This window comes from Astatotilapia calliptera, chromosome 16 (genome assembly GCF_964374335.1).
Source record: "Astatotilapia calliptera chromosome 16, fAstCal68.1, whole genome shotgun sequence".
Lineage (NCBI taxonomy): Eukaryota > Metazoa > Chordata > Actinopteri > Cichliformes > Cichlidae > Astatotilapia > Astatotilapia calliptera.
In genome coordinates, this window is record NC_137437.1 from 5,485,966 (window position 1) to 5,513,768 (window position 27,803).

The 27,803-nt window shown below is 41.0% G+C and overlaps 1 protein-coding gene across 4 annotated transcripts in view; it reads right to left on the reverse strand.

The window, feature by feature from the left end:
* Nucleotides 1-3,830: 3,830 nt before the first annotated feature.
* The window catches only part of LOC113007393 (radixin), a 47,369-nt gene continuing 23,396 nt past the window's right edge, over nucleotides 3,831-27,803 (reverse strand). For all 4 annotated transcript variants that reach the window (XM_026143906.2, XM_026143909.2, XM_026143905.2 and 1 more), the window contains exons 3-15: nucleotides 20,300-20,383; nucleotides 15,991-16,086; nucleotides 15,558-15,680; nucleotides 13,775-13,926; nucleotides 13,493-13,576; nucleotides 13,230-13,376; nucleotides 12,286-12,382; nucleotides 12,016-12,179; nucleotides 9,485-9,615; nucleotides 7,490-7,650; nucleotides 7,014-7,106; nucleotides 6,725-6,934; nucleotides 3,831-4,743 (exon numbers count right to left, since the gene is read on the reverse strand). In XM_026143906.2, coding sequence (XP_025999691.1) covers nucleotides 4,579-4,743; nucleotides 6,725-6,934; nucleotides 7,014-7,106; nucleotides 7,490-7,650; nucleotides 9,485-9,615; nucleotides 12,016-12,179; nucleotides 12,286-12,382; nucleotides 13,230-13,376; nucleotides 13,493-13,576; nucleotides 13,775-13,926; nucleotides 15,558-15,680; nucleotides 15,991-16,086; nucleotides 20,300-20,383 — 1,707 coding nt within the window. In that variant the 3' untranslated portion in view covers nucleotides 3,831-4,578. The remainder of the gene's footprint in view (nucleotides 4,744-6,724; nucleotides 6,935-7,013; nucleotides 7,107-7,489; nucleotides 7,651-9,484; nucleotides 9,616-12,015; nucleotides 12,180-12,285; nucleotides 12,383-13,229; nucleotides 13,377-13,492; nucleotides 13,577-13,774; nucleotides 13,927-15,557; nucleotides 15,681-15,990; nucleotides 16,087-20,299; nucleotides 20,384-27,803) is intronic.

Genomic DNA, 27,803 nt, shown 5'->3' on the forward strand with positions numbered 1-27,803 from the left:
ATGAAAATGTGAGAACAAGTTTTCAGTTGAATATTTTTATGTGGCAAAATATGTCGCCCGTGATAGTTCGGCTTTTATGTAAGGGGGATTCTTGTTCCCTGTTTCCGGGTGCAGTAAAGTCTCAAGTGCACTTTTTGGATATAGTTGTGTGTATTGTCGGTGAACGGAAAGCAAGGTGGAGTCTAGCTCAGAAATGGTGAAACCTCTAACACTGGTTAGCTAGAGGCTAAGTGGGCACACGCTCATAAAACAGTAAAAGTGATCAGGGTTAAAAGTTTTATAACAGAAAGAGCTTGTTAAAGTTGTTTTGTGATGTGATTGGCTGTTATTAAAGTTTCCTGGCATCACACTCCATGGGAGCAGCAAACGCTGTAGCTAGCTTGAATGTTCCAAATGTTTCTTAAAACACTTTCCAGAAAATGTATTTCTTTATTTCTGTGGAGCTTTCTAACATCAAAAAACTTTATTCTCAAACCCTGGAGAGTTGTATGCAAGGCATGAACAAATGTGAGTAACAGTCTGTCAGGTTTTTGGTTTTTTTTTTACACATTTTTTCTCTTATCATTAGCCTACATTGTTATCCGCTATGATGCTAAAGGCTAAGTCTGTGGTAACCCTGCTAGTCTGGCACTATGTGCTAGTGTTTGCTAAATAGGTTAAGACACCCTACAGCATAATTTAACAAACTTCTAAAGTTATTGTGTTTACATTCTGATAAATATTAACAACTTTATTCAGTGTACAAATACATATTTTTCTATTATTACAAACGTTTTAAAAAGGTATTTTTCTAAATGTGTGTATTTTTTTTCTCAAAAAAAAAAAATCCCTAGAAAGTGTGTGTTAAATCATGTCCTGACATCATGCTGTGAATGGATTTCTTCATAGCTGTTGCTTGAAAAAGTGAATTCCGACTGAACATGAAGCAAATTTCTGTCTTGAATTATATACTTAAATTTAAGTATAGCTAATGTGCTGACTACACAGATGTAAATGTTCTTTAGCTAGCAACATACAGGCCACATTTGGAATGACTACAGTTAAATCTCTTCTTTTTTCCGTCTTATGCATATGTCCATTTAATATTCTGTCTCTTTAGCTAGCAGTGATCAAAAAGAAGAACCTGGCTCTCAAGAATCCTGGATTTAAATATGTTGGAGAATTCTGCAACAACTAAGATGGTTCATATCAGTTCATGGGGAAAAGATCTGAAATGATAGACAGTATCAGAGATGGACCTAGCCACCGTGACGTCAAGCATTGAGTAGCAAAACCCCATTGAAAAGCACAAGCGTTTTCTTGCACCATCTTAGTGTTTTGAATCTGGACTCGGCAACTAGCATATCCTGGATTATCATTACTGTAATAAAGTACTTTAAGCTGCCCTGTTATTTCTGAAAGGGTCATCTATATATGACAATCATGGAGACAATTTTACCATCAATTATAGCCATGATTAGTCCCAATTTTGGCTCTCTAGGGATGGTCACACAGTCCTTGGAACTGGTCTGCAACTTCTGGTTGTGTGGGAGCAATGAGTAGTCTTTGACCAGTTGGCAAGTAGCTTCTGAAGGAGGATGCAAATGGATTGCTAAAGCCAGGGCATAATAAATATTCCACCACCGGCTGGCAAAAACCTCCTTGCGACTGCTTTGGTTGCTAGCAGGTTGGTAGCAGTAAGCATGGAACACACCAACTTCGGTTGCAGTTTTTCTATGCCATAGGTGGTAGTTAGCATTTTCCCTGCAAACTACAGACGATGGTAGCAATCTGCTGACAACCAAAGCAATAATAGGAGATTTGTATGTGTGTAGTGAACTCAGATTTGCCTCCTGTTCAGTCTGAATGCGCTTTATTTGCATTTTGAATTTGCATGTGGGGTTTGTATTAACCGATGACGAGCAACTTGTCATTTGTTGCTCATTTGACTAAAATCATGATGTGTGTTTGTATTTTATTAGGTGTTTTATCAATAGAAAAAATGTAAAATGCCGACAGTCCCTGTTTAGCACATTTATTCACATGTTTATTTTTAGTGTGCTTTAATACAGCTTCATTTCTGCTACAGAAATAAGTAAGTGCCATCTCTTCAGGGACCACAGCCAAGGAAAAGGCTGTTTGTTGCTCATCTCTCGGGCTAGTGGTGCTTTTATTAAACCAAAATTAAAAAGGAAAAAAAAGTGTTAGACCATTGCTGCTGTTTCACTGTATATTCTGCTAGGGAATAAAGTGGTTCTTTCTATAATGTGATACATACATAGAGTTAACAAATTAAAAGGAAAACCTAAAAGGAGGGGAGGAGGGAATTTCTGGGTTGCATTTGTCCCCTTGGAGGGAAGCGTCAGTTGTTCTGGGGCGTCATATTTATCCTGTGACAAAACATTTCAGTTCAGATGGCATTGATGAGTTGATCACCTGACTCCAACCCCACCTGCATGTTAAACAATGCTTCCCACCACCATCATCAAAACACTAAATGCGGGAATATCTGATAGAAGAATGAAACTATCCTTCCAGATGAGTGTCAGAGACGTGGAAAATTGACATTGAAGCCGTTTTGTTTGTATTTGGTGGACCAGCGCTGTATGTTGTCACTCATCACTATATTGATTAAGGTGATTAAAATTGTGCTTCACAACAACTTTTTTGATTTTTGGTTTAATGTACAGTACTTTCACTTTTTCGCCACTGTATGAGTTTAACTTTTTATTCTATAAAACCACCATTCCAGAGTCGGTTTCACCAAACATTTGTTGTGCTCGATTAAGCTTTAGAGATTGAAACCCAAAACAAGAGCACATAAAACAAATGTGACATACCTACAGGATCAGGGAAAATGTGGCTGAATGAGACATGTTGACTGTTCTTGTGAGTGATGTAAAAGTGACCAATAAAAGCCTCACTTAAAGCTTTCACGTCCTGCCTGGTCTGTGTACATGCTGGATTTTGGTATAGTGTGATTTGAAATAAGAGTCTTTTAATTTTCCTTCATGAACATTTTTATTTGTATTAAATGTAATGTGCCTACACTGAACCACAGATGCCACAGAAACCTGCATGATCGCTTTTGGATGGACCTTATCACACCGATTTTAGAAGAGTTTTTCTTTTGGGTATTTTGGACACAGCAAGAGAAGTGACATCACTGCTCTACTGCAGTTGTTTACACTTGCATCACTCTTCCTGTTTTTTGACGATCTATCAGCTGTGGCAGGAAACAATGAAAAGTGCTGTGAAATGTTTCCATTAAGTTATGAAAATGAAACTTTCCACTTTGCGACCCCGTGAAAAAATTAAGTAAATTCCATGATTCAGTAGCTGTAAAACCACCTGTAGTAGCAATAACTGATCTGTTTTCTGTATAAATTTCTGTCATATTGTGGAGGATTTCTTTACAGCTTCAGTCCATTGAGGTTTGCAGGCATTAGTTTACTCATATTTTTGCCATTCTGTTACAGATTTGCTGGTGTGCTTTGGATCATTGTCTTGATGACCTAGTTTGACTTCATGATTCATGACTGACTCTATGCCTGCGAGGTGTTCAGCTCCTGAGCTGCAAAGCAAACCCAAATCATGACACCTCCACCACCGTGCTTGACAGCTGGCATGAGGTGTTTATGGTGATATGATATGAACTATATTTGGCTTTCACTTTGCTGGGACATCCACTCTTGGGAAGATTATGGTACTGTGTTAAACCACAGCTAAATGCACCACAGCAGCGAACTCCCAACACTTCTGCTTCTATAGAGGTGCTCAGGCCACATCCTGCAAATCTGATACTCATTCTGTTTGACGGAAGAGTCAGGACCAAGATCATACCATAGGTGTATTATTGGAAATATAAATTCATTCTTTATTGTGAGACAAAATATATATTGAAACAACTGCCTCAATGGAAAGAGAACGCCAAGCAAATCTAGTTTGCTTATCTGCCTGCTAACGGCTCTCTGTGAGCACACAACCTGTTAAAGAACAAGTTAACTGCTGAATGTGGACGACAGCGTAACTGTACCAAAACAAAATGACAGCAGTGAAAGGGAAAGAAATGACACGAGTAAAGCAGTTTAAAAAAAAAACATTTAAATTGTTCTGCTGAAGACAAAATAAAGGTACAGATTAAAGCGAACTCCCAACATCAATAAGCTATAGCTACAAATGATCATTTTATTTTGTTGAATAAAAGAAACCATTTCGGAACAGTCACGTTTTGTCTAAAGGTTGCGATATTGTTTAATTATCAAACATGCAAGCATTTAAATTGCTAGTAATGTACAGGGAGACGACACGTTGCTTGCTATTTGTCCAGATTGATTAAAAGACGTGTGCTTCATCGAGGCGAGGGCAGAGCTCTAAAAAGCAGAAAGCTGAGTATGTGGCTGGCCAGCCGCTGCTAGGCAGAGCTTTGGCGAGGTTGAAGCTACGAAGCCCTCTATCTCATCTTTCTCTGGGGTAGAGAAAAGGTAAGCTATTCTGCAGTGGCAGCAGGTTTTGGGCTTTACAAGGAGAGTGAGGCGTTGACATGGCAATGAGACCAAACGGTCTCTTTTCAGTGTCGTGTCCATCCACGTTTCTGGCTCACATGGACTCAAACTCATCTATACGCTGCTTGGTGTTGCCCTGGCGGATCTGCCGTAGGGTTTTGTACTTGTCTCTGCCCGCTTTGACGTTCTCGGCATGTAGCATGTCGTTCTGCGTTTTCTTGGTGTCGTCCCGAGCCTCCGCCAACTCCGAACTCAAAGCCTGGACGGAAGACAAAGGGAGGGAGGTGGTGAGACACAATTCACTTAAGATAGACTCCATCGTTGCTCGAATGAAATATTTGCTTAAATTTATATCAACTCCTACAGGGAGTTGATACATACAGGGAATTTTGGCTTTTGTTTATTCAGTCAAGTTTTAAAGACCAGAAACACAAAGACACATTGTTGTAAAGATCAACAAACGGCCAAGAAATGCTGAATTCTGACAGCCGGCAGCTTGTGGTTGCTCCCATATCATAATAAGGATGAAAAGCTTTTAACAGCTGCCGTTCAACAGGACATCGGTACATCTGAGTGATAAAAGAAAACAACCTGCCAGGCTGGCTTATGCGCCACCTGATTTGCAGATAAAAGGCAGTGTTAATGTATTTTCACAGCTGCTCTGGATTCAGACAAACCGCCGCTGTAACCGAAGCTGCAATCAAATCTGTCGTATATTCTAATGTGCAGCAGGAAAACTTACGAGCTTTTCACTGCACAGGCTACTTTCTGCGGATTAAACTACAAAATTCAGACCCAGATCTTTTTAGCAGCTTTACCGGAAAATAACTTTGCCACAGTGTCTACGCAGCAGTGGTTTCAGAAAGGATGCAGTCCTTCCACCAACGCTTCACCTTAAGATGTACAGATTGTACGATAGTGCCAATGAGGACAGAAAATTAGTGCAATCTTTGTTTTTCCAATGATTGCATGTGTTGAGAAACATCAAAAACTCGACCGACTGATACACAGTACTTCCTCACTTTGTTCACCACACTGAATAAAGAAGTACATTCAAAGTTTTGCAGAAATTTATTAATAACAACAACAAAAAAACCCCCATCAAATTGTACGATTCTTGGCTTTTGTCTAATAAACTGAAAGAAGCATTATTTATTTAGTCCTTTCAGCTTTGTGACAGTCCTGAAGTTGCAAATGATGCCAGATACACAGATTGCGTTGAAAAGTGGGATTGGAGGCTTTGCATTTGCACTGACAAACTCGACTGTGCCAGTCTTGCAGAAACCCGTTTTCTCAGGTGGTGTTTCTGTTGTAGCAAACTGGCAGCAAGTGTGTACGTGTCTGCCAGCTTGGATGTTTGATGAAAGGAGTTCTCATTAATGCAGAGAAAACACACACATACAGTTTTTGTTGTGTGCATCTAAAACAGCTCACTGGACACTTTATTAGGTACATCTACTCAACTACTACGTGCAAATAGCTAATCAGCTAACCACATCTCAGCAACTCAGTGCATTTAGGCATGATCAAGATGACCTGCCTAAATTTAAACTGAGAATCAGAATGGGAGAGAAAAGGGACTTTGAGTGACTTTGAACATTAAACAGTTGTTGGTGGGCTGTCTGCCTTTCAGAAACTGCTGATCTACTGGGATTTTCCCCACACACCCATCTCTAGGGTTTACAGAAAATATTTTCTCTTCTTAAAAGCAAAAAAGAAAATATCAAGTGAGCGGCATTTTCTCTGGGTGAAAACAGCTTGTTGATGCCTGCAGACAATGGCCTGCTGCTGGAAACTGCTAGAAAGGCAACAGTAACTCAAATAACCTCTTGTTACAATCAAGGTATGCACAAGAGCATCTCTGGACAGAGCCAACTCACACCTTGAAGCAGATGGGCTACACCACACCGGGTGACACTCCTGTCAGCTAAGATCAGGAAACTAACAATGACCACGACAAGAAGATATCTGAGATCAAATGGTCACCAGCTGCTCTCAATCCAACTGGGCACCTTTGGGACGTTGTGGAACAGGAGACGCACATCATTAATGCATGCAGCAACTGTGTGATGCTGTCTCGTCGATATGGACAGAAATCTCTGAGCATTTTTCGAGGTCTTTGTTTAATCTTTGCCGTGCAGGATTAAAGCAGTTGCCCAGCAAGTGGGACCTAACAAAGTAACCAGTGAGTGTGTACCTTTGGAAGAATCCCTCCCCCAGAAACTCAGGCTCATTTCTACCTGTAGCTGTTTCTTAACACGTTCGTTCTTCTGCGCCTCAGTGATTCGTTCCTCCTCGCTGCGGTGGCTGGTGACGCCGTCGCTGAGAAGCTCGGCACTGGCCTCAGCGTTCGTTTCATCCTGCTCGTCGTTTTCTGGCGCCGGTGGAGATGTCATGGCCGTCTTAAGTTCTTCCCTGGTCTTCTCCAGGTCCTCTTGTGCTGACAGAGCCTGGAAAGAAGATACATGCATACTTAGAAAGAGTAATGACAACCACACAAACACACAGACACACAAACACAGGCATTACTTTGTGTTGCCATTCTGTTGCTTCCTCTTCTTTTTTTCTCTTTGCGTCCTCAAGCAGAGCAATTTTGGCAGTGAATTCTGCTAACTCAGCAGCCTGTGGAAAATAATAACACATCCGAGCAAAAACTTATCACAAACATAACTGACATTTCAAGCACACAATGCTATTTGCAATGCAAAATAATATGAAGCAGAAATAATGATGCAATTCTCATATTTTAGGGAAAGGATGGTTCTGGTGGAGAAACACAGCCTTTGCTACATGGTTACAATTTTTTTTTACATTATGTATTTATTTATAAAAAAAAAATTTCTAAATGTGAATAAAAGAGGAAAATGATGAATAATCACTGAACTGGTCAAACATGAATCTATAACAAAAAACTGTTATGTGGTTTTTCACAGATCTGGTGGCATCTACACCTGCACCACAGCACCAGTATAAATGAATGAATATCCACGTGCGTGTGCAGGTACCAGTTGTTCCTGGGTCTTCATCTGGTCAGCGGCCTGCTGAGCCAGCGCTGTCTTGGCCTCCTCCGCCACCTGCCTCTCCCTCTCCAGCCGCTCTGCTTCTTCCTTCGCCCGCTTCCTCTCCTGCTCCAACTCTAGCGCTCTGCGGGTCTGCTCCTCCAGCTCTGCAGGCACACGCATATCAGCGTCTCAATATGCATCGCTAACATGCAGTGACCACAGTTTCAGATTTGTTTTTTAGAGTTTTTGTTTTCCATTCAGTTCAGTTTCCAGAGTGGATTTGATCGTGTCAGTTTAGCCCCTTTTTGCTCTCAGATTATTTCGTTTTTATGTGGTCCAGGGTTAGTTTTAGTGTTTTAAATGGAATCACCTCTCAGCTTATGCAGGCATCTAAAGTCTTAATACAGAAATCCATTTATTTAAAAAAAAAAAAAAAAACTGAAGTCAAAATGAGTTAACTAAAATGTTTCTCACATCTACTTTTAAGCTTTACTTGCAACCCTGGATGTAAAGTCGTCAACAAATATAAAGTTTTTTAAATAACATGTATTTTTAATGATGAACCGAAAACATTTTATGTTTACCCGGTAAAAAAAAAAAAATCCAAGTTAAAGAACTGCAGCAGACCAATATTTTCAAACGTCACGAGTTCTTTAAAATATGTTTATTTTTCATTTTTTAAACTTCCACATTTGTACCTGTACAGTCCAGATACAGAGTGGTGAATCCAACGCTTCAAGCATTTCTTAGATTAAAAACACTCCAGGTGTGAATTGTTCTTAATCTTCTGGGATCGGCGCCAGTACAGCCTGCTGCTGCCTGCGGTCTGCACTGCAGCTTCTATGTTATGCAAATTCAGAAAATTAGTAATAAGATGATGAACCACAGATGCTGATCCGTCTTAGATAGCAGTTCCCAAATGTTAAACATCAGCCAAGTAACGCAAACTTGTGGGTAGGTGTGCAGATTATCAGATTAGATACACTTCACAATAACCCTCACTTCAGGATGGGAAACTGCATTTGACCTCCAGGGAATGAAAAACAGCTCCCTGTTCAGTGATTAAAACATTATTACCAAATGTCTCTTATCAGTTCAGTACTGAAACCACAATTAAAGTTATGTGTGAAATGACATAAATAAATATAAATTATGTCACTATAAAAGACTTGTGGCTACAAACATGTAATGACTCCCAGGACTAAAGGAAATATCTACGTCTCACAGGCTGACGAACAGAGGACGTGCAGAACGAGGTGAGAGTGACCGGTCGGTTTGTTTTTACCTGGCTACATCAGATGATCTGATATCGTCGAGTTGGTGTTGTTCCCACATCATCATAATAAATATTGTTCCAGGTTCAACACTGCAAGTGACCAATCACATTGTTGTGACGTAATACTAAGGAAATGTCCAAATATAATTATGCTCGACTCTAATCTGCTACTATGTGTCTTTTACACAGCTGGAACTGCAGCTGCTAGACCACAGCTTAGAAAGTTGATCAGACTGTCACCAAGATTACCTGTTAAATCAATCAAATTAATTTCACTTTGATGTGCCAACAAACTCTCCTCTGACTGTGGGTCAGCAAGCTTTATAGTTTAAATGCATACACTTTTTTACGTTATGTTATCTAAGTTCTCTGTGATCTAAATCACCAGATCTTTTGCCTGATCTGCAGCAGTCTGAAATTTTAGTGTTTTCTGTTCTCTAAAGTTTTTTAATCACCATTTTACCATCTTCATCTGTGATTGGTGTAGGAGGTGAAAGGCCCCCCTTTAATGCGAGCGTGCACAGAGCCTGAGACAGAGAGCTAAACAGAGAAAGCTGATAACCATCACCATGACAGCAGTTATCTCCGAGTGGGGCTTAGGTTTTGCTGAGCCAGCTAAAGCAAACAAAGCCCAGCCGTAATACTTCCTTGAGCTTCGTTTGTAGTACACCCCACTGTCACACACGCGCACGCACACACTAGTGAAGTGGGTGGAGACGTACCTTTCTGAGCTCTCTGAGTTTGCTCTTCGATCTGCCTCAGCCTCTCGATCAGCTCTTCCTTCTCTCGCTCTATTCGCTCCTTCTCTTTCTCTGCAAGCTCTCGCTTTTTCTTCTCATTCTCCAGCTGTGCCCTGTCCAGACCACAAAGAAAGCAAACGTCACATGATTGTGTACCGACAAAACTCAAGAGGAAGGTTTTAAAGGTTTGTGTTGAGTCTGGCTCCCTGCTGCTGTGTCTCCAGCTTCATATCAATTAACCATTTAACCCAGTTTCCCACAGAAAGCTGTGGTTCCTTTGTTCATGTGAACCCGCTGACACACACAAAAAAAACATGTTTTTTCAGGCACTGCGTGCACACTCAGATCGACTGACTACTCAGCTTACATCATTCTTGCAATATTATGCCAAATTTACCTGTTTATCCATAACAACCACATAATATTGGCACACACAGACTGAAGATGATAAAACAATATGTTTTAGAATCACTTACAAAAAAACAAAAAAAACAAACAAACCCTTATGTAGTCAATAAAAGACACTTTTACCAATTTGTTAAGTAAAACTAAATCTACCCACACACACAAAAATTCAGCACAAAGTGAAACCAATGCTGGACACATTGATGGCATTTATAAAAATCGCCACATCACCTGCTACCAAATAGAAATATGTGGAAATTTACAGTTAACAGAAAAAAGTAAAGTTCAGCCTTATGATTTTCTTCAAAGCAGCACTGCCCCCTAGTGGCCAGAAAGGGTTACTAGCGTACTGTCACTTACAGTGGGGCAAAAAAGTATTTAGTCAGCCACCGATTGTGCAAGTTCCCCCACTTAAAATGATGACAGAGGTCAGTAATTTGCACCAGAGGTACACTTCAACTGTGAGAGACAGAATGTGAAAAAAAAAATCCATGAATCCACATGGTAGGATTTGTAAAGAATTTATTCGTAAATTAGGGTGGAAAATAAGTATTTGGTCACCTCAAACAAGGAAAATCTCTGGCTCTCACAGACCTGTAACGTCTTCTGTAAGAAGCTTTTCTGTCCCCCACTCGTTACCTGTATGAATGGCACCTGTTTGAACTCATCATCTGTATAAAAGACACCTGTCCACAGCCTCAAACAGTCAGACTCCAAACTCCGCCATGGCCAAGACCAAAGAGCTTTCGAAGGACACCAGGAAAAGTATTGTAGACCTGCACCAGACTGGGAAGAGTGAATCTACAATAGGCAAGCAGCTTGGTGTGAAAAAATCAACTGTGGGAGCAATCATCAGAAAATGGAAGGCATACAAGACCACTGATAATCTCCCTCGATCTGGGGCTCCACGCAAGATCTCATCCCGTGGGGTCAAAATGATCATGAGAACGGTGAGCAAAGATCCCAGAACCACACGGGGGGACCCGGTGAATGACCTGCAGAGAGCTGGGACCAAAGTAACAAAGGTCACCATCAGTAACACACTACAACGGCAGGGAATCAAATCCCGCAGTGCCAGACGTGTTCCGCTGCTGAAGCCAGTGCATGTCCAGGCCCGTCTGAAGTTTGCCAGAGAGCACATGGATGATACAGCAGAGGATTGGGAGAATGTCATGTGGTCAGATGAAACCAAAGTAGAACTTTTTGGTATAAACTCAACTCGTCGTGTTTGGAGGAAGAAGAATACTGAGTTGCATCCCAAGAACACCATACCTACTGTGAAGCATGGGGGTGGAAACATCATGCTATGGGGCTGTTTTTCTGCCAAGGGGACAGGACGACTGATCCGTGTTAAGGACAGAATGAATGGGGCCATGTATCGTGAGATTTTGAGCCAAAACCTCCTTCCATCAGTGAGAACTTTGAAGATGAAACGAGGCTGGGTCTTCCAACATGACAATGATCCAAAACACACCGCCCGGGCAACAAAGGAGTGGCTCCGTAAGAAGCATTTGAAAGTCCTGGAGTGGCCTAGCCAGTCTCCAGACCTCAACCCCATAGAAAATCTGTGGCGGGAGTTGAAAGTCCGTGTTGCTCGGCGACAGCCCCAAAACATCACTGCTCTCGAGAAGATCTGCATGGAGGAATGGGCCAAAATACCAGCTACTGTGTGTGCAAACCTGGTAAAGACCTATAGTAAACGTTTGACCTCTGTTATTGCCAACAAAGGTTATGTTACAAAGTATTGAGTTGTATTTTTGTTATTGACCAAATACTTATTTTCCACCCTGATTTACGAATAAATTCTTTACAAATCCTACCATGTGGATTCATGGATTTTTCTTTCACATTCTGTCTCTCACAGTTGAAGTGTACCTCTGGTGCAAATTACTGACCTCTGTCATCATTTTAGGTGGGGGAACTTGCACAATCGGTGGCTGACTAAATACTTTTTTGCCCCACTGTATGTAGTTGTCATACAAAGTGTGCAGTACTAGGAGAAATACAGGATAGACTGGTGGGAAATGACTACCATTTAAAACTGCTGGTATGTATTTAGATATAAACTTCATGCAATAAATCCATTAATAGGTCTTTTTGCGCCGTACCTCTCCATCTGCTTGTGGTGCTTCTCCTCCCTGGCCTGAGCCTTCATCTGCTGCACCTCAATAGTATCAGGCTTCCTCCTCCTCATGTACAGCTCGTGGTTTCCCATACACAACGCCAGGATACGCTTGTTGATCCTCAACCGTGGGGCGTAGAACACAAAGTCCTGGAGGAAGCCGGCATAAGAAAGGTTAGTAAGTAAAAATTTTATTCTTCTGTGGGGGGGAAAAAAAACAAAACATTAAACCGTGTATGAATTCATCAGCACTTACTGGAGCCTTCTTGTCAATGGGCTTGATGACAAACTTCTTGTCATTGAAGGAAATGTTTCTGATCTCGCTCCAGGGGAAACCGATCTTTGGTGACAACCTGAGGCAGCAGAGAGAGATTTTACTCCACTTAAATAAACGCACGAGCTGGTAAACATAAAACTTCAAAACAACAGTGGCTTTCAGACGATGGGTGCCCATTAAAATCCTGGTTTTGTTTCAACAATCAGTTGTGTACCACTGTTCACAACCATTAGAGGGAAATAATGTCAGTGCATCCCAGACCTCATTTACATACTCGGACTAAATATCAAAAAAGTGTTAGAAGGTGGATTTAACGATTTAAACAAACGACTGAATTACGTTTTCTTGTGTAATTAAGTTCTAAATCAGCGGTCTCCAACCTTTTTTGCGCCACGGACCGGTTTATGCCCAACAATATTTTCACGGACCGGCCTTTAAGGTGTCGTGGATAAATGCAACAAAATAAAACTAGTACCGGTACCGAAAAAGAAGATTTATTCATAACACACGTGAAAAGACCCAGGAAAACTGAGTTAACGATAACAAAATAACGCTGAAAACCGATAAAAACCCTGAAAATCATACATTTCACACCTGAGCCTCAACTCTCACGGCCCGATACCAAACGACTCACGGACCGGGGGTTGGGGACCGCTGTTCTAAACCGCATTAGTGTATGTATGCCAGCCATCAATCTCTGTTCCACTTTTTCCCCAAATGAAACCGAGCAGCTGTCTAACAAAACGTCTCTTTTTGTTCCATTTTGCTCCTTCTTTGGTTAAAATGACGTATTGGTTTTCATCCGCTACATGAATGATTTCGTCAAACAAATACTGAGCTGAGTCCCTGATCACAAGAAACAATGACGATATCCACGAATAACACAACAAGTACACATCCATGCAAATGTGTAGATTTATTACTTGTCTTCATGCTCGTAGATGTTGAGTCCCAGGGCGTCGACCCCGAGCCACAGCTCTGTGCCCTTCTTGTTTTTAATTTCAAAGTAGTTGACGCCATACATCTCCAAGTCCTGAGCGATCTTCAGATACTCCATCATCGCGTCCTCCCTGCACACACAATAGGAGAAAACAGTTAGCAGAGAAACATGCAGGAGCCAGTGAATGAAACTTTCCATGCAAAATAATATGAAACCATAACCATGAAACTTTCACAATACACTCACCTGAGCATGCTTCTGTGCTCCTCGTGCCACGTCTGTATTCTGTCCTCCCACTGCTCCTTTGTCAACTTGTGCTGCTCCAGAACTCTACAGGACACGCCGAGGAGAAAAGGACACAAGAGACACAACACAAGAGTTAACAGTGAAAACAATAACACAACAAGCACTCCTGGGCTTTTAATCATGCTAAAATGTACACATTTTTACTCTTAACAAAGAGAGACTCTGGAATCAGATATTTCATTAGACCCACGTGGAGTAGCATATTATGTCTACTGATTTTACCTCTGTGGCAGTAGCCGGTCAGATGCCAGGTAGCCAGGCTTGTGAATATCGTTGTTATAGTCTCCGTATTTGGCCTGAACGGCATACGAGGCCAGCAGCACGGCTGTCTCTGGAGGACAGTAGTTCTCATCATTCAGAATGGCCTCCTTTACCTGCTCAGAGGACACATATAAGCAAAAACACACAAGCGTCAAGATCTTCTGACTCCATGATTCATGGGTAAAAAAGAAAATTCTGTTTTTCCAGCAGAACTGAGTTGAACTAAAATAGTAATGCAGTCCAAAGATGTTTTAAAATACATTTATATCATTAATTAGTAATTCCTTTCACACTCTGGCTTTCTCCCATCTGTCTTGTCCCTCTCTGTTTAACCCCAACAGATGGCTACGCCTCCCTGAGCCTGGTTCTGCTGGAGGTTTTGTCCTGTTAAAGGGGAGTTTTTCCTTCCCGCTGTTGCCAAGGGCTTGTTCATATGGGGTCATCTGATTGTTAGGGTGTCTCGTACGGTTTGTAACCTACAACATAAAGCGCCTTGAGCAGACTGCTGTTGTGTTTTGGCGCTACAAGCCAAATCATCTTTGGCAGATGTAAGCCAATGCAAAGCATTCCATCTTAAGTCCAAAGAAGGAATTTCTGAGTTAGTCGGACTTCCAACTCAGAAGTTGGTGATCCCCCACCAACCCTAACTTAACAGTCCAAATGGCGGCAGTGTATGTAAACATTTGTGACTTGTAACCTACACTACTACATATGTGTGTTTGAGACATAAGCCAAAATAAATAAATAAATTAAATAAGCCATATGCAGAACACTGGCCATGCATGTGCCTCATTAATGGCTCTACCTTTACCTTTGCTAAGCACTGAAACAAACCTTGTTTATTCTTCCTTTTCTGACATTCCTAATGAATGTGCTGAACTTGGGGGTAATGTCACTTCCCAGTTCCGCCTTCCAACTTACGATGCAAATGGAAGACAGGACTCTGTTGCGGACACGGAAACATCACAGCTGAGCAATCATTCCTGTTTCACCTGGATGGAAGCACACTGCCTAGGCTGCATGAACAGTTGGTGCATTGTAAAGTGTAGTCTCGAAAAACTGGCAGGCAAGTGCACCTCAGGTGGCGGACTACAAGGACGCTTCAAAGAAGCATAACGGGAATCACTGCTCACCCGTGGTGTCTCCAGCTGTCCGCGCCCACAACAGAGTATAATTGAGGCCTTTTACTCATATATCAGAAAACTGGAGGTGACAACAGTCAGTGGGTGGGCTATAGTTAAATGAATGTAGAGGAATTACAGGGATTTTCACTAAACAGCAGGATTCAGAGAATAGTGTTTCTGTCAATATTATTCTGCAGCGGGGGATGCACATTAAACATGGTTATTAAAACAAAAACAAAACCCCCCAATTTAGCTGACAGACATTGGCAATGCAGATAGGGAAATAAATAATGATTTAAAACTCCAGGAAAAGTATTTCAGCTCGTCATCAAACCACCTTTCAATATTATATTTAATAAATGTAAGCCAGCGGCAACCATACGTACTCTTTTATTTGCTGATATGTTGATCCATCTACTGCCAATAATTGATGTAGAAAGCAAATATACCGGTAAGCATGATCTATACTAACCACAATAGCCACATTATATGACACCAGCTCAAAAAAGGTGTAATTATTGTCTTAGATAAGAAAGGCTCTTTACAGCTGTAAATCCAGCTCAGTTTTCATGCAGGTTTACCCCGTACATGAGCTTGGCAGCCTGAGCAGTTCACAGTACCTGCAGGAAGAAAAGTTTCTGTGTGATCTCCTGGATGAGCTCCTCAGAAACATCCTCAGGGAAGAACTTTGCTCTGAACTTGAACTGCAGCGGATTCTCCTTCTTGACATCCTGCTGGGTCACCTGGAAGGAACACCCGAACACAAGCCTTCATCATCTGCCCTTTACAAAGTGCATGGGACATGAAAGTCCTGAGAAAACTAAACTGAAAATACATTAAAAACAGATCTCAGTGTTCATGGTCCATCCTCTACGTCGTTTTATAAAGTATTAACAACAGGATGATGAATGTTTACCATTTACAAGGAGTCATAAGATTAAAATGTTTTCTTAATGTGAGAATAAATTCAGTTGTTACAAAGAATATAAACATAAGCATGCTTAAGCTATGCTGAGGGATGGATTTCTTCCTGTGTTTTGAGCAGCCTCTCACCTTCTTATTGAGCTTGAGCCACGTCACGTAGCCTTTGCTGTCTGTGTACTGCAGGCCGAAGAACCAGACCTCCCTCAGACCGACTGTTTTCACCACCTGAAACCACAAATATATCTTATGTTTTCCACTTCCTCTTCAAAAAGTCTCAAAATTTCCCCGACACCTGTAGTCAGTATGACTGTTGTCTGTACTTGCAGTTTCAGTTCTTTCAGGATTTGAGACCACAAATTGTACGCACTGCGTCAGATAAAGTAAAAGTGCTCTGTCATCTCACTGGTATCATGTACTGACAGCAATCTTACCAAATCGATGCATCATTAAAAAGTGAAACTGAATATTTTCCCCTCGTCTTTCCTCCCTGTTCTCAAACACAATTCTCTGTTTGTCATTCACAAACTATTGTCTCACATACACACACAGAGAGGAAGCGTGAGAAAGAGACACAGATGATCCCAGAGGGGATTGTAGACACTCTCTCAGATGTTAAGGTGATTTACACAGTCAATACCACGCCACTTCTACCATGTAATTAACTCTTTCTCACGCACAGAGAATAATAGAGATGCTGACATAAACAAGCTAAATACCCATGTCGCATGCACGCACAACTGCGAAAGCCCCCACAATCGCCCATCCAAAAAAAAAAAAAAAAAAAAAAACCACACCGTTGCGATGGTAACGGTACAATCAATTACATTTGCAAACACACACACACATGCGCCTACACAGAGCGGGCCTCCAGTGGGACTGCGGTACGAGGAGACAGCTATGTGGATAAGAGACTTCAGGATGAGAGGGGAGGAATGATGAGTGTAGCAGAGACGGGGAAAGGCGATCAAGCTGCCTGGACCTCTGAGCAGGACTCTCATACTTTCAGGCTAGATAAAAACATTTGCTCACACGGGCAGTTTTACAAGCGAGTGTGATCATCACCCATCACAGGCTTACATGTTTGGGTTAGTTTGTCTGAAAAGCTTTTCCATCATGATGTGGCCTTTTATCATCCTGTGTGTGTGTGTGTGTTTGAGTGAGCCATTTATAGTGAGCTCTGCAGCCTCTTTATCAATGAAGCCCTCACTTCATTCATGCGAATCTGGATCACTGCGAAGGAATCAGGACATGCAGCACAGTTTTTCCCTGTGCTGCATGTCATTTGCCTTTGCCTCCGTTTGCCTTCTGGACATGTGACTTCCTGTACTGTAGGTAACATAGCCAGGCTGCATTTAAGGGATCACAGGATTATAAAGGATGCAGAAGAAATATAGCTCCTGAAGCACGTCAGTTGTTGCTATGCATATCAATCACACTTTATATGACGGATGGTTTAAAAAGAACTACATCCGAGTCCTACAAAAAGACAACCATGTCAGCATCTCCATGACCGAGGTTGGTACAGACAATCTTTATCAGCTGATCGCCTCTGACAGTTCTGCTGCCTGCAGCGAGGACTATAATACTGCACAGTACTACAGTGTGTAGACTGGTGTGCTTCATGGAGCACTGTAGTGAGATGTTGCCACACTCCTGGACCACAGTGTGGCTTCAGGACTTCTTGTGGATGTTAATTTGAAATGTGGAGGGACTGTACTAGCTGTAATTGAGAGGTGGTCTAACATGAAGTAATGTCCTTTTAGATGTTGGAATGCATTCATATCCTCATGAGGGAATTTGCTGTCATTATGGGTCCAATCCAGTCTGAATCACACTGTTTGGATTCCTCTGTGGAATGACTGTGGCTCTGGATATTTAGTGGATCCAGACCACGCTCTGCACCATTTACAACAAGCAGCTGAACACTTTGTCTAACATTCATTTCAGCTCCGCTGCCACAGCAACAGATACAAAGTCTTTTCCACTTTAAACCTGTTTTTTTTTTTTGAAGATCACAAAAAGGCTCATTTTTAATAGTTTTTAAAAAAATAAATAAAATAAAATACATTTTTAGTACCAGTTTTGGTTTTCTTTTTATTGTGCAAAGTTGTTTTTCCACACTTTGGTTACTGTAACACTGTAATTTTCAAACTTTTGGGATATTTCTTCTTATTAACAAAAAAAAAAAAGTTTAGAAATATCACCAAAACAAATCCATCAAATAAAGATTAAGGTAGTTTCCTACATATAGCAAAGTTACAGCAGGAATTGGGCATCTCTGGACTGAACAAACCTATTTTATCAAACTCGCAGAATTCTTTCTAGGAATTCTGACTGCACATTGGCTAAATCCATACACCTGTAATACCTTGGCTGCCTGCGTAACAGCTTTGCCCTTAATGATGGGAATTACCAGAACAGACAACACAGCGATAACAAGCCTTGAAATAATAAAGGGAGGAAAACAAAGCGAAAAGACAGGAGCTATCTTCATTTTGGAACAATTAAGATTTGTATATTCATGTAACATAATCACAATAATTTCTCCAAATATCCACCATCGTATCTATTTCTAGCTGAATAAGTGCTATAATGTGTGAAGGGTAGAATTTTCACTGATATTAAGAATTCTGTTCAGGTAAATAACTGATTTTTAAAGCTTTTTTAAGTGTGTACTAATAACAATTAGCCGATGTTGGTTCGAAGCCTTCTCAAGTAGCTCTAGTGAAATGCTCAAAATCACCACAAGGTGGTGCTACCTCCTTTTTTAGAGTTGAAAGGCACACAGACAACAAGGAGCTCATCTGTATGGCTACTGAATGTAGCCCTGTGGAGACCTGTCATTGTTTGGTCTCTGTTGAGTCCTGTAGAACAAAGAATCAGTGTCTTCATTCACATGTCTGAAACCTGCCAAAATATCCCACACCAATGCTATATAAGCCACTCACATGCTACAAGATTTCATCATTCAATACTTTATCCCCACTGGCTTGTTCATTTATAAGCTGCAAGGCATCCCGTCTATTGCTTACTTTCGGTCGCTTTTAAAACCAAAATAATCTCAAACAAATGAATATTTGGTATTCTTTTTATGAGCGTGAATATAACAGAAACACACTGAACACACATATCACTGTACGCTGACTGTAAACAAGCATCCTTTGGCAGATTCGGTACTATGCAGCACAAGTGCACGCACACACACAAATCACTGGGCATTTGACAGTTTGTTGCTATGGCGATGCATAGGCACAGGCAGCTGAAACGTTCAGATTTGGTGCGTCTGTGTGTTTCATAGAAAGAAAAGCGATATTAGAGAGTAATGGATGCAGAGACTTTGTGAAGTCACCAAAAAAAAAAAAAAAAAAAAGAGCCAATTCATGTTAACTACAAAATTAACTAATGTGTTAATATTCCAGCGTCACGCAGTTTTACACCTGCATTTCCTGCAAGATTAAAATGTTTAGTGTCAACAGAAGCTGGCATCTTTCTCAGTGGTTTCCACGAGTCAGCTACAACCACCAACTGTCATCATCCTTTCAAACAATCAGATGAGCTGATCAGTGTCAGAATATGAATGAGAAAAAAATAACTGTATAACAAATGTTAGGAAAATCTGTTTACGAGTCACAGAAGCAAGTCATTAAGTGAGTCTGATTTCTCTATGGATCCTGGTACCCAAAGGTCAAAGGCACGTTCATAGACAGCTCTGAAACAGAACGTGGTTGCTCAGCTATCCACAGCAGGAAGCAGAACACACAAATACAAAAACAAAACCACAGTTTCACTGGGTGTGTATATTGCACAAATACTACAGATATGATCTGCAGCTTTAGACTGCAACAAGTCCTGATTTCTGCTGTTAAAACAGATCTATTACAAACACACAGCCTTACTCCCCTCATGCTGTACAGAACATGAAAACAAAAGCGACAACAAAAGCAGAAAACAAATGTGTCTCTCTCGCATTTTGTCTTCACAGTATTCCACCACAACCCCAACAACCCTTTGTAGTCTGACATGAAACGACACTGAAAGCTGCCCTTTTACTTCCCAGACAGCGTACACACGTACACAGTTATGCACACCATCCACACAATACTTCCACCCATCTGCTGACTCCTGAAAGCTCCTCTTTTGAACAAAGAGTGCTTTATATGTTTTCTTTGTACAGAACCAGTACCAACCCGAACCCAGCCAAGCACGCCCTGGTACACGCACCAGCACTTAGTTTCAGTGTTGCATTTCATTAGTAATCCATGAGTCTTTCAGTAGGTCACATAGTCTAAAATACCTGTAGTGTCTATTCTAACAGTAGAAGTCATTTTGAACCCTTCTAGCTGCAGAAGAAGATTTGGTCCTCACAATCTGAGATCAAAACGGAATAAATTAAAAATAAGACACTTACATCTTTGTGTTTACAGTATGCGACTCTTACCTGATCGAAGAGCTGTTTGCCTGTTGTGTTGGGCTGGATGGCAAACTCCAGCTCAGCGTCCATGGTGGTGACGCGCACATTGATCTGTGAAACACAAGTAATGGATCAGTAAATGGTTTACTTAATTCTACTTGTTGAACATGGACGATATATAAAAGACAGACATACTCAGTGGGATGTTACCCTCAGGGATATAGTTTTCGAGCATCTAGCCATGCAGTCAGCCTTTACGAACATTTTTGAAAGATTGGGTCATTTTCAGAAGCTCACAGAGCTCGAGTGTGGTACTGTAATAGGACGCTAGCATTGCAACAAGTCAGTTTGTGAAATTTCCTCCCTTTCAGATATTCCACTGTAAGTGCTGTTATTGCAAAGTGGAAGTGTTTAGGAACCACAATAACTCAGATATGACGCGGTAGACCACGTGAAGTTGCATAGTGACATTGCCAAGTGCTGATGTGTGTATTGCAGAAAAGCACACTTAACAACTGCAATGGTCCAAAACTCTTCTGGCATTAACATCAGCAGAAAAAACGTGCACCAGAAGCTTCATTTGGGTTTCTATAGCTGTGAAGCTTGCCAGCATGCTCTGCGAGTGTCAGCTGAAGACTTATACTGTAGAAAATGTAAAACCTGATTTATGTGGTTTGAATGTTTCCCACAGACGACCATGATGCAGCATAAAGGCAGTGATGGCCACTGTATTTGGTCAAAGATGATCCACACCTTGTAACCATTGTGACACTGACAGCAATGCAGAGTGTTGGAAAACCCCTTCAGTAAATTCTAATTTGAGATCACGGAGTTGAAATAAGAGGTGGCAAAGGAGATCTAGAAACTGTCGAGAGGTCACTCTACAGAATCTGTGATTTTAAATAACCAACACAAGTGCTATATACAGTGGGGCAAAAAAGTATTTAGTCAGCCACCGATTGTGCAAGTTCCCCCACTTAAAATGATGACAGAGGTCAGTAATTTGCACCAGAGGTACACTTCAACTGTGAGAGACAGAATGTGAAAAAAAAATCCATGAATCCACATGGTAGGATTTGTAAAGAATTTATTCGTAAATTAGGGTGGAAAATAAGTATTTGGTCACCTCAAACATGGAAAATCTCTGGCTCTCACAGACCTGTAACGTCTTCTGTAAGAAGCTTTTCTGTCCCCCACTCGTTACCTGTATGAATGGCACCTGTTTGAACTCATCATCTGTATAAAAGACACCTGTCCACAGCCTCAAACAGTCAGACTCCAAACTCCGCCATGGCCAAGACCAAAGAGCTTTCGAAGGACACCAGGAAAAGTATTGTAGACCTGCACCAGACTGGGAAGAGTGAATCTACAATAGGCAAGCAGCTTGGTGTGAAAAAATCAACTGTGGGAGCAATCATCAGAAAATGGAAGACATACAAGACCACTGATAATCTCCCTCGATCTGGGGCTCCACGCAAGATCTCATCCCGTGGGGTCAAAATGATCATGAGAACGGTGAGCAAAGATCCCAGAACCACACGGGGGGACCTGGTGAATGACCTGCAGAGAGCTGGGACCAAAGTAACAAAGGTCACCATCAGTAACACACTACAACGGCAGGGAATCAAATCCCGCAGTGCCAGACGTGTTCCGCTGCTGAAGCCAGTGCATGTCCAGGCCCGTCTGAAGTTTGCCAGAGAGCACATGGATGATACAGCAGAGGATTGGGAGAATGTCATGTGGTCAGATGAAACCAAAGTAGAACTTTTTGGTATAAACTCAACTCGTCGTGTTTGGAGGAAGAAGAATACTGAGTTGCATCCCAAGAACACCATACCTACTGTGAAGCATGGGGGTGGAAACATCATGCTATGGGGCTGTTTTTCTGCCAAGGGGACAGGACGACTGATCCGTGTTAAGGACAGAATGAATGGGGCCATGTATCGTGAGATTTTGAGCCAAAACCTCCTTCCATCAGTGAGAACTTTGAAGATGAAACGAGGCTGGGTCTTCCAACATGACAATGATCCAAAACACACCGCCCGGGCAACAAAGGAGTGGCTCCGTAAGAAGCATTTGAAAGTCCTGGAGTGGCCTAGCCAGTCTCCAGACCTCAACCCAATAGAAAATCTGTGGCGGGAGTTGAAAGTCCGTGTTGCTCGGCGACAGCCCCAAAACATCACTGCTCTCGAGAAGATCTGCATGGAGGAATGGGCCAAAATACCAGCTACTGTGTGTGCAAACCTGGTAAAGACCTATAGTAAACGTTTGACCTCTGTTATTGCCAACAAAGGTTATGTTACAAAGTATTGAGTTGTATTTTTGTTATTGACCAAATACTTATTTTCCACCCTGATTTACAAATAAATTCTTTACAAATCCTACCATGTGGATTCATGGATTTTTTTTTCACATTCTGTCTCTCACAGTTGAAGTGTACCTCTGGTGCAAATTACTGACCTCTGTCATCATTTTAGGTGGGGGAACTTGCACAATCGGTGGCTGACTAAATACTTTTTTGCCCCACTGTAACTGGGAAGGAGAAGGAAGCGTGTACAGGAAGCTGCAACACATTTAACAGGTTAAATGAAATGTAATAGGAATTAATATATTACATTTAGAAAAAAAAGGGAACCCTAAGTGTATATTAAAAAAAAATAACTAAATATATATATAAATAAATGTGTGGAGGAAGCAGAACTGCTAAAAACAGGATGTGAAAGTTCCTAACAACGTGTGAAAATCTAAAGACTGTATTGAAAGAAAGCAAATATAAGCAGCTTGGAAAAAAGTAAACTGGACTGATCTGAGGCTCCACAGTCTGCCGGTGGGACTGCCTGTGCAGCTGTGTGCGAGTCCCTGTCAGACTTCTATAAATATTCCCAACACATAGTGACCACACACACACACACACACACACACACACACACACACACACACACACACACACACACACACACACACACACACACACACACACACACACACACACACACACACACACACACACACACACACACACACACCTTCCATATTAGGTGCAGTCTGTTTACGCTGCTTATCCTTCTTCCCGTAAACTGAATAGAGGAAGTTTTCACTCCACTTTTACCAAGACCTGTCACTAGGTTTCCGATTTAACTGTAATGTAAATAAAAATAAAAAAGGGGGGTACTCAGTGAAAACTACAATGACTCAAACTAGGGCTGCTCGATTAAGGCAAAAATGATAACCACGATTATTTTCACTGAAATTGAGATCACGATTATTTGACGATATTTATTTAACCCTTTAAGACCTACTATAGAACCAAGTCCACCAGAGCTTATATTATTTTTTTTACATGCTGTAGTGCCATTTGTGGGAGCATTTCAAGTTGCTATACATCAATACAACTGTTATAGCCCATATTTTAATAATATGTATGCATTAAGTCCATAGTAATTACATAAATTGCAAAAAAGTGCAATAAACTACAAAAAAAATTGAAAATCGCTTTTGTTTTGTTTACATATATTTCTACTTGGAGAAATTTAAGAGGTTTATCCCTCAAAACTTTAAATACAATAAAGTTGCAAAAAATAGTTTCCCACCACAGGAAATTTATTTTGAGTGTCTTCATAGTTTTATTTTGGAGATACACCAATTTTTATATACTGCAGGAAAAACAAAAAACAATCCTATGATGCAAATTTGCAAAGAAAACAGCAGGTGCATCATTTCACTGTGGGAAGTGTTACGAACAGCTGATAGGAACGGCAAAGCGTGTTTCTGGAATATTATGTTTTTGTTCCTGCAAGCGCTTTTTATGCAATTTTTGCAAAGCTATATGTGGAACGAAACCGTGACCGAGGACAAGCTGATGGCATCAGATGTAAGTACAACTCCTCCGGTTTCATATGCAAAACAAATTATTGCGCTAGCTTACACGGTTCAGGTTCTACAGGGATTTAACAATAGTTACGCAAAACGGAGCGTGCTGCTCTGACCGGCTTTAAAGGGTTAACAATGACTTTAAAAAATAATATAAAATAGTGTGCAACACCACTGAAGTTTTTTTTTTTTTTAAACTCTCTTTTCAACCAACGGCAGTCACTCTCCAAATAACTTCTGCTTAGCTTTCCGAGCTTCCCTCGGGTCCTCTTAAACAGCGGTCTCCAACCTTTTTTGCGCCACGGACGGTTTATGCCCGACAATATTTTCACGGACCGGCCTTTAAGGTGTCGCGGATAAATGAGGGAGGGGCTAATAATCGGCTCAGTCATTTTTAATGATCGTTGAAAGCCCAGATTGTAATCGTGATTAAAATTCGATTAATTGAGCAGCCCTAACTCAAACTAAAATAAGAACCATTTCTCCTGGATCTTTGGGGTTCACTGGACATCTGTGCTTCCGCATAGAAGAGTGGAAGTTTGCACAAGAAACAACCATAATAATTTGGAGAATGCGTCACTTCCTCAATGAGTTATGATGTAGTGCTATTCATAAGAAAAGCCCAGACAGATATCTCAGGAAAACACACCGTCTCTGCGTGAATTCAGGAAATTTCACCTCATTTTAAATTTTAACATAGTAACATGTTTTAAAAGACTAAGAAATCCAGAGATCAGATCAGCCTTCAAAACCACACCACTGCCCTACAGTAATCCTTTCCAGACACTTTTAATAGTAATGAACTCATACTCATATGCAGTACATAAATATGCAATCGCACATTTCTCTTGGTGTGCATCTATTCCTCTCTTCCCACTCGAGGTGCAATACATTATAATGCCCTGTGCCGCAGTATGAAACCCTCTCTGCAGTGAAACCAACCACCAACTGGCACTGTCCTCAAGTAACCCTGGCAGAAAGTGAGAGGGGAGTGAGAGAGGCACAGAGGAGATGAGAAATAACAATGATACAGTAAAAACTACCAGTCTTATGCCGTTTTATACTACTATAAGAAATCTATGCAATCGCTTAACTTATACCTTCTCAGAAATGCAAACACTGCAGCCACCTTAACAACTGTCTGCTTTGCAGTAACCCCTGTGAAACTACATGTAATAGAATGTAACTGTATCTAGCTTGCTCACTATGCTATCCAATAACTACTGTAATCTGCCAGTGTGGACATATGGAGTTTTTCTTATTGTCATAGTTCTGTCAATCCTGCATCAGCTCTGAAGTATAAATGCATACAACGAAAGCAATAAAATGCACTTCAAGTACAAAATTGCTGCATAAGGAACTAGTAAGGTGTGTGTGTGTGTGTGTGTGTGTGTGTGTGTGTGTGTGTGTGTGTGTGTGTGTGTGTGTGTGCGTGCGTGTAATATTTAGAGACACACAAAGACAAAGAGATGATGCCTACGCATCAATCATAAGAAATCACAGACAGCTCTACTGACCTGAAAAATATACGACAGACAGTGGGTACACACACACACACACACACACACACACACACACACACACACACACACACACACACACACACTAAAGTGTGTATATTATACTCTATATTTTCCCTCTCGTCCTGTAATGTGTTGCATCTTTTTGTCTGCAAAGATACTAATAAATTCCCAATAAGTTCCACACCAAAGTGAGGTCCTCTCTTGTAAAAAACAAAAAACCCCACACTGTGCTAAACTATATACCACCAGCCGCAGTCCACACTTTTTAGGCGACTCCTCTAAGACAGTACGGACTATACTCATAACATACGGAGGTAGGACAGAATGAGCAGCTGCTTCACTGTATGGATTTATTTTATTTTATTTTTTTATTTAATTACTCACTATTTACACACTCCATTTCTGACTCTACAATGTCTCAGCTACAAGCATGATAAATAACCCAATAGCCTCTGTGCACTTCTGGCATCTGAACAACTGAATTACTTTTGTCGATGGCAACACTCCCACCAAAACCAGGAGAATCCTTTGCATCAGCATGTTGCACAGTCACAGCAGCTAACACTCCCGTAAGCCTTGTCCACATGCCAGAACTATGTCCCAACCACACTGCTGATGGATCAGAAACTGTGAAAGTGCCAGTTTGAAAGCAGTACACACAAAGACTTGGCGTGGGTTACTGACTCTTAATGTCAATGAATTTCCTATCACATGCAGAAAGAAATTTAAAAAAGAAAAAGGAAAAAAAAAAAGGTCCCAATTCAAGTAATTTTGAAAATGAGGGCATCATTTAATGTTCTTGGTCTGACATTGCATCCAAGGTTGATCTTACGAGACTCGTTACCCAACAGCTCCTAGGGGGCTGTTCCTACGCACACAGCTGCAACACATAACCAGCTACCTCATTTTTGTCGGGCTGACCGCAGCACAAGATTGTGGATGTTTGCTACACTGACTGGGCCTCAGTTTTAACACCAAACCCTTACTCAACTATTATTGATCACCACAATCATTTTTGATCAAGTTTCTGTCATTAAACTGGATAAACAGGAATTCAGACCCAAATAGCTTTTCACACTGTTACTGTGTAGCTGTTACTTTAAATATAATTACTCATGTTAATGTATTGATAATGTGCTTGTGAAAAATGAAGTGTGTTTGAAGTCTGAAGAGGGAACAGTGTTTGTGCAGTAGATGCGGGGAAAGCATGGGAACACTACCATATGGTGGTGTGTATATGTGTGTGTATGCATGCATTTAACAACAAGACTGACATTTGTGCGTATGTATGAGAGTGCAGCCATATGGGGCATATGACGTGCACACACTGTACACCATGTATTCCACATGATAATACCTCACAGCAACATCCCAGTGGCACATTTTAATGTAATTTTCTAAAAAGCCATGTGGGCGTCCTAATGAGGGATTTTAACACTTGACAGGGTGGCCTAGAAAGGATCGTCCTCTCTTGAGATGAAAGAAAAGCTCATCGGTTCAACAGACAGGCAACAGTAAAAGAAGAAAACGCTAAACCGACGTTAAACAAGCGAGGCTAAAATGATTGTTTGTGTTATTTCTCCCACGTTTTAGTCCAGAAAATGCATTGTGCAGATATCGACTTCAAGTTATCACTGACTAATATGTTTTTTTTTTTAAGTTGTGTCTGACCAGTAGCCCAAAGACATGAAGTTACAGTAAAAAACAAAACAACAACAAACAGCCCAACACCACCACATTCTAACAGGCTGACTTGTAGAGAAATCGCTACGATGTATGTTTTGCCATTTTTAGTTGCAAAGAAAAAAAAAAATACCTGAAACAACTCTTTATATAAAGTGTTCACTATATTGTACATGAGACTCCAGCTGTAGATTTGTGTGTACGCATGTGAGCAAGAGCTGTTTTAACATTTGTATTTGTGTGTGTCTGTGTGTGACAGAGAGAGAGTGGGACAAACTGATGAAGAACCATGCCATGTCTTCTTGCTGATAGCTGTTAACAGATAAAGCAGGCGGTCTCAGCAGTTTACTGACCACAGTCTATTCTGTTACTGTTGACTCACTCCAGCTGATAAAACTTAGAGAAACACATAACATCTTTTTGTTCCACATACACGCAGCAACAACAACGCTCAG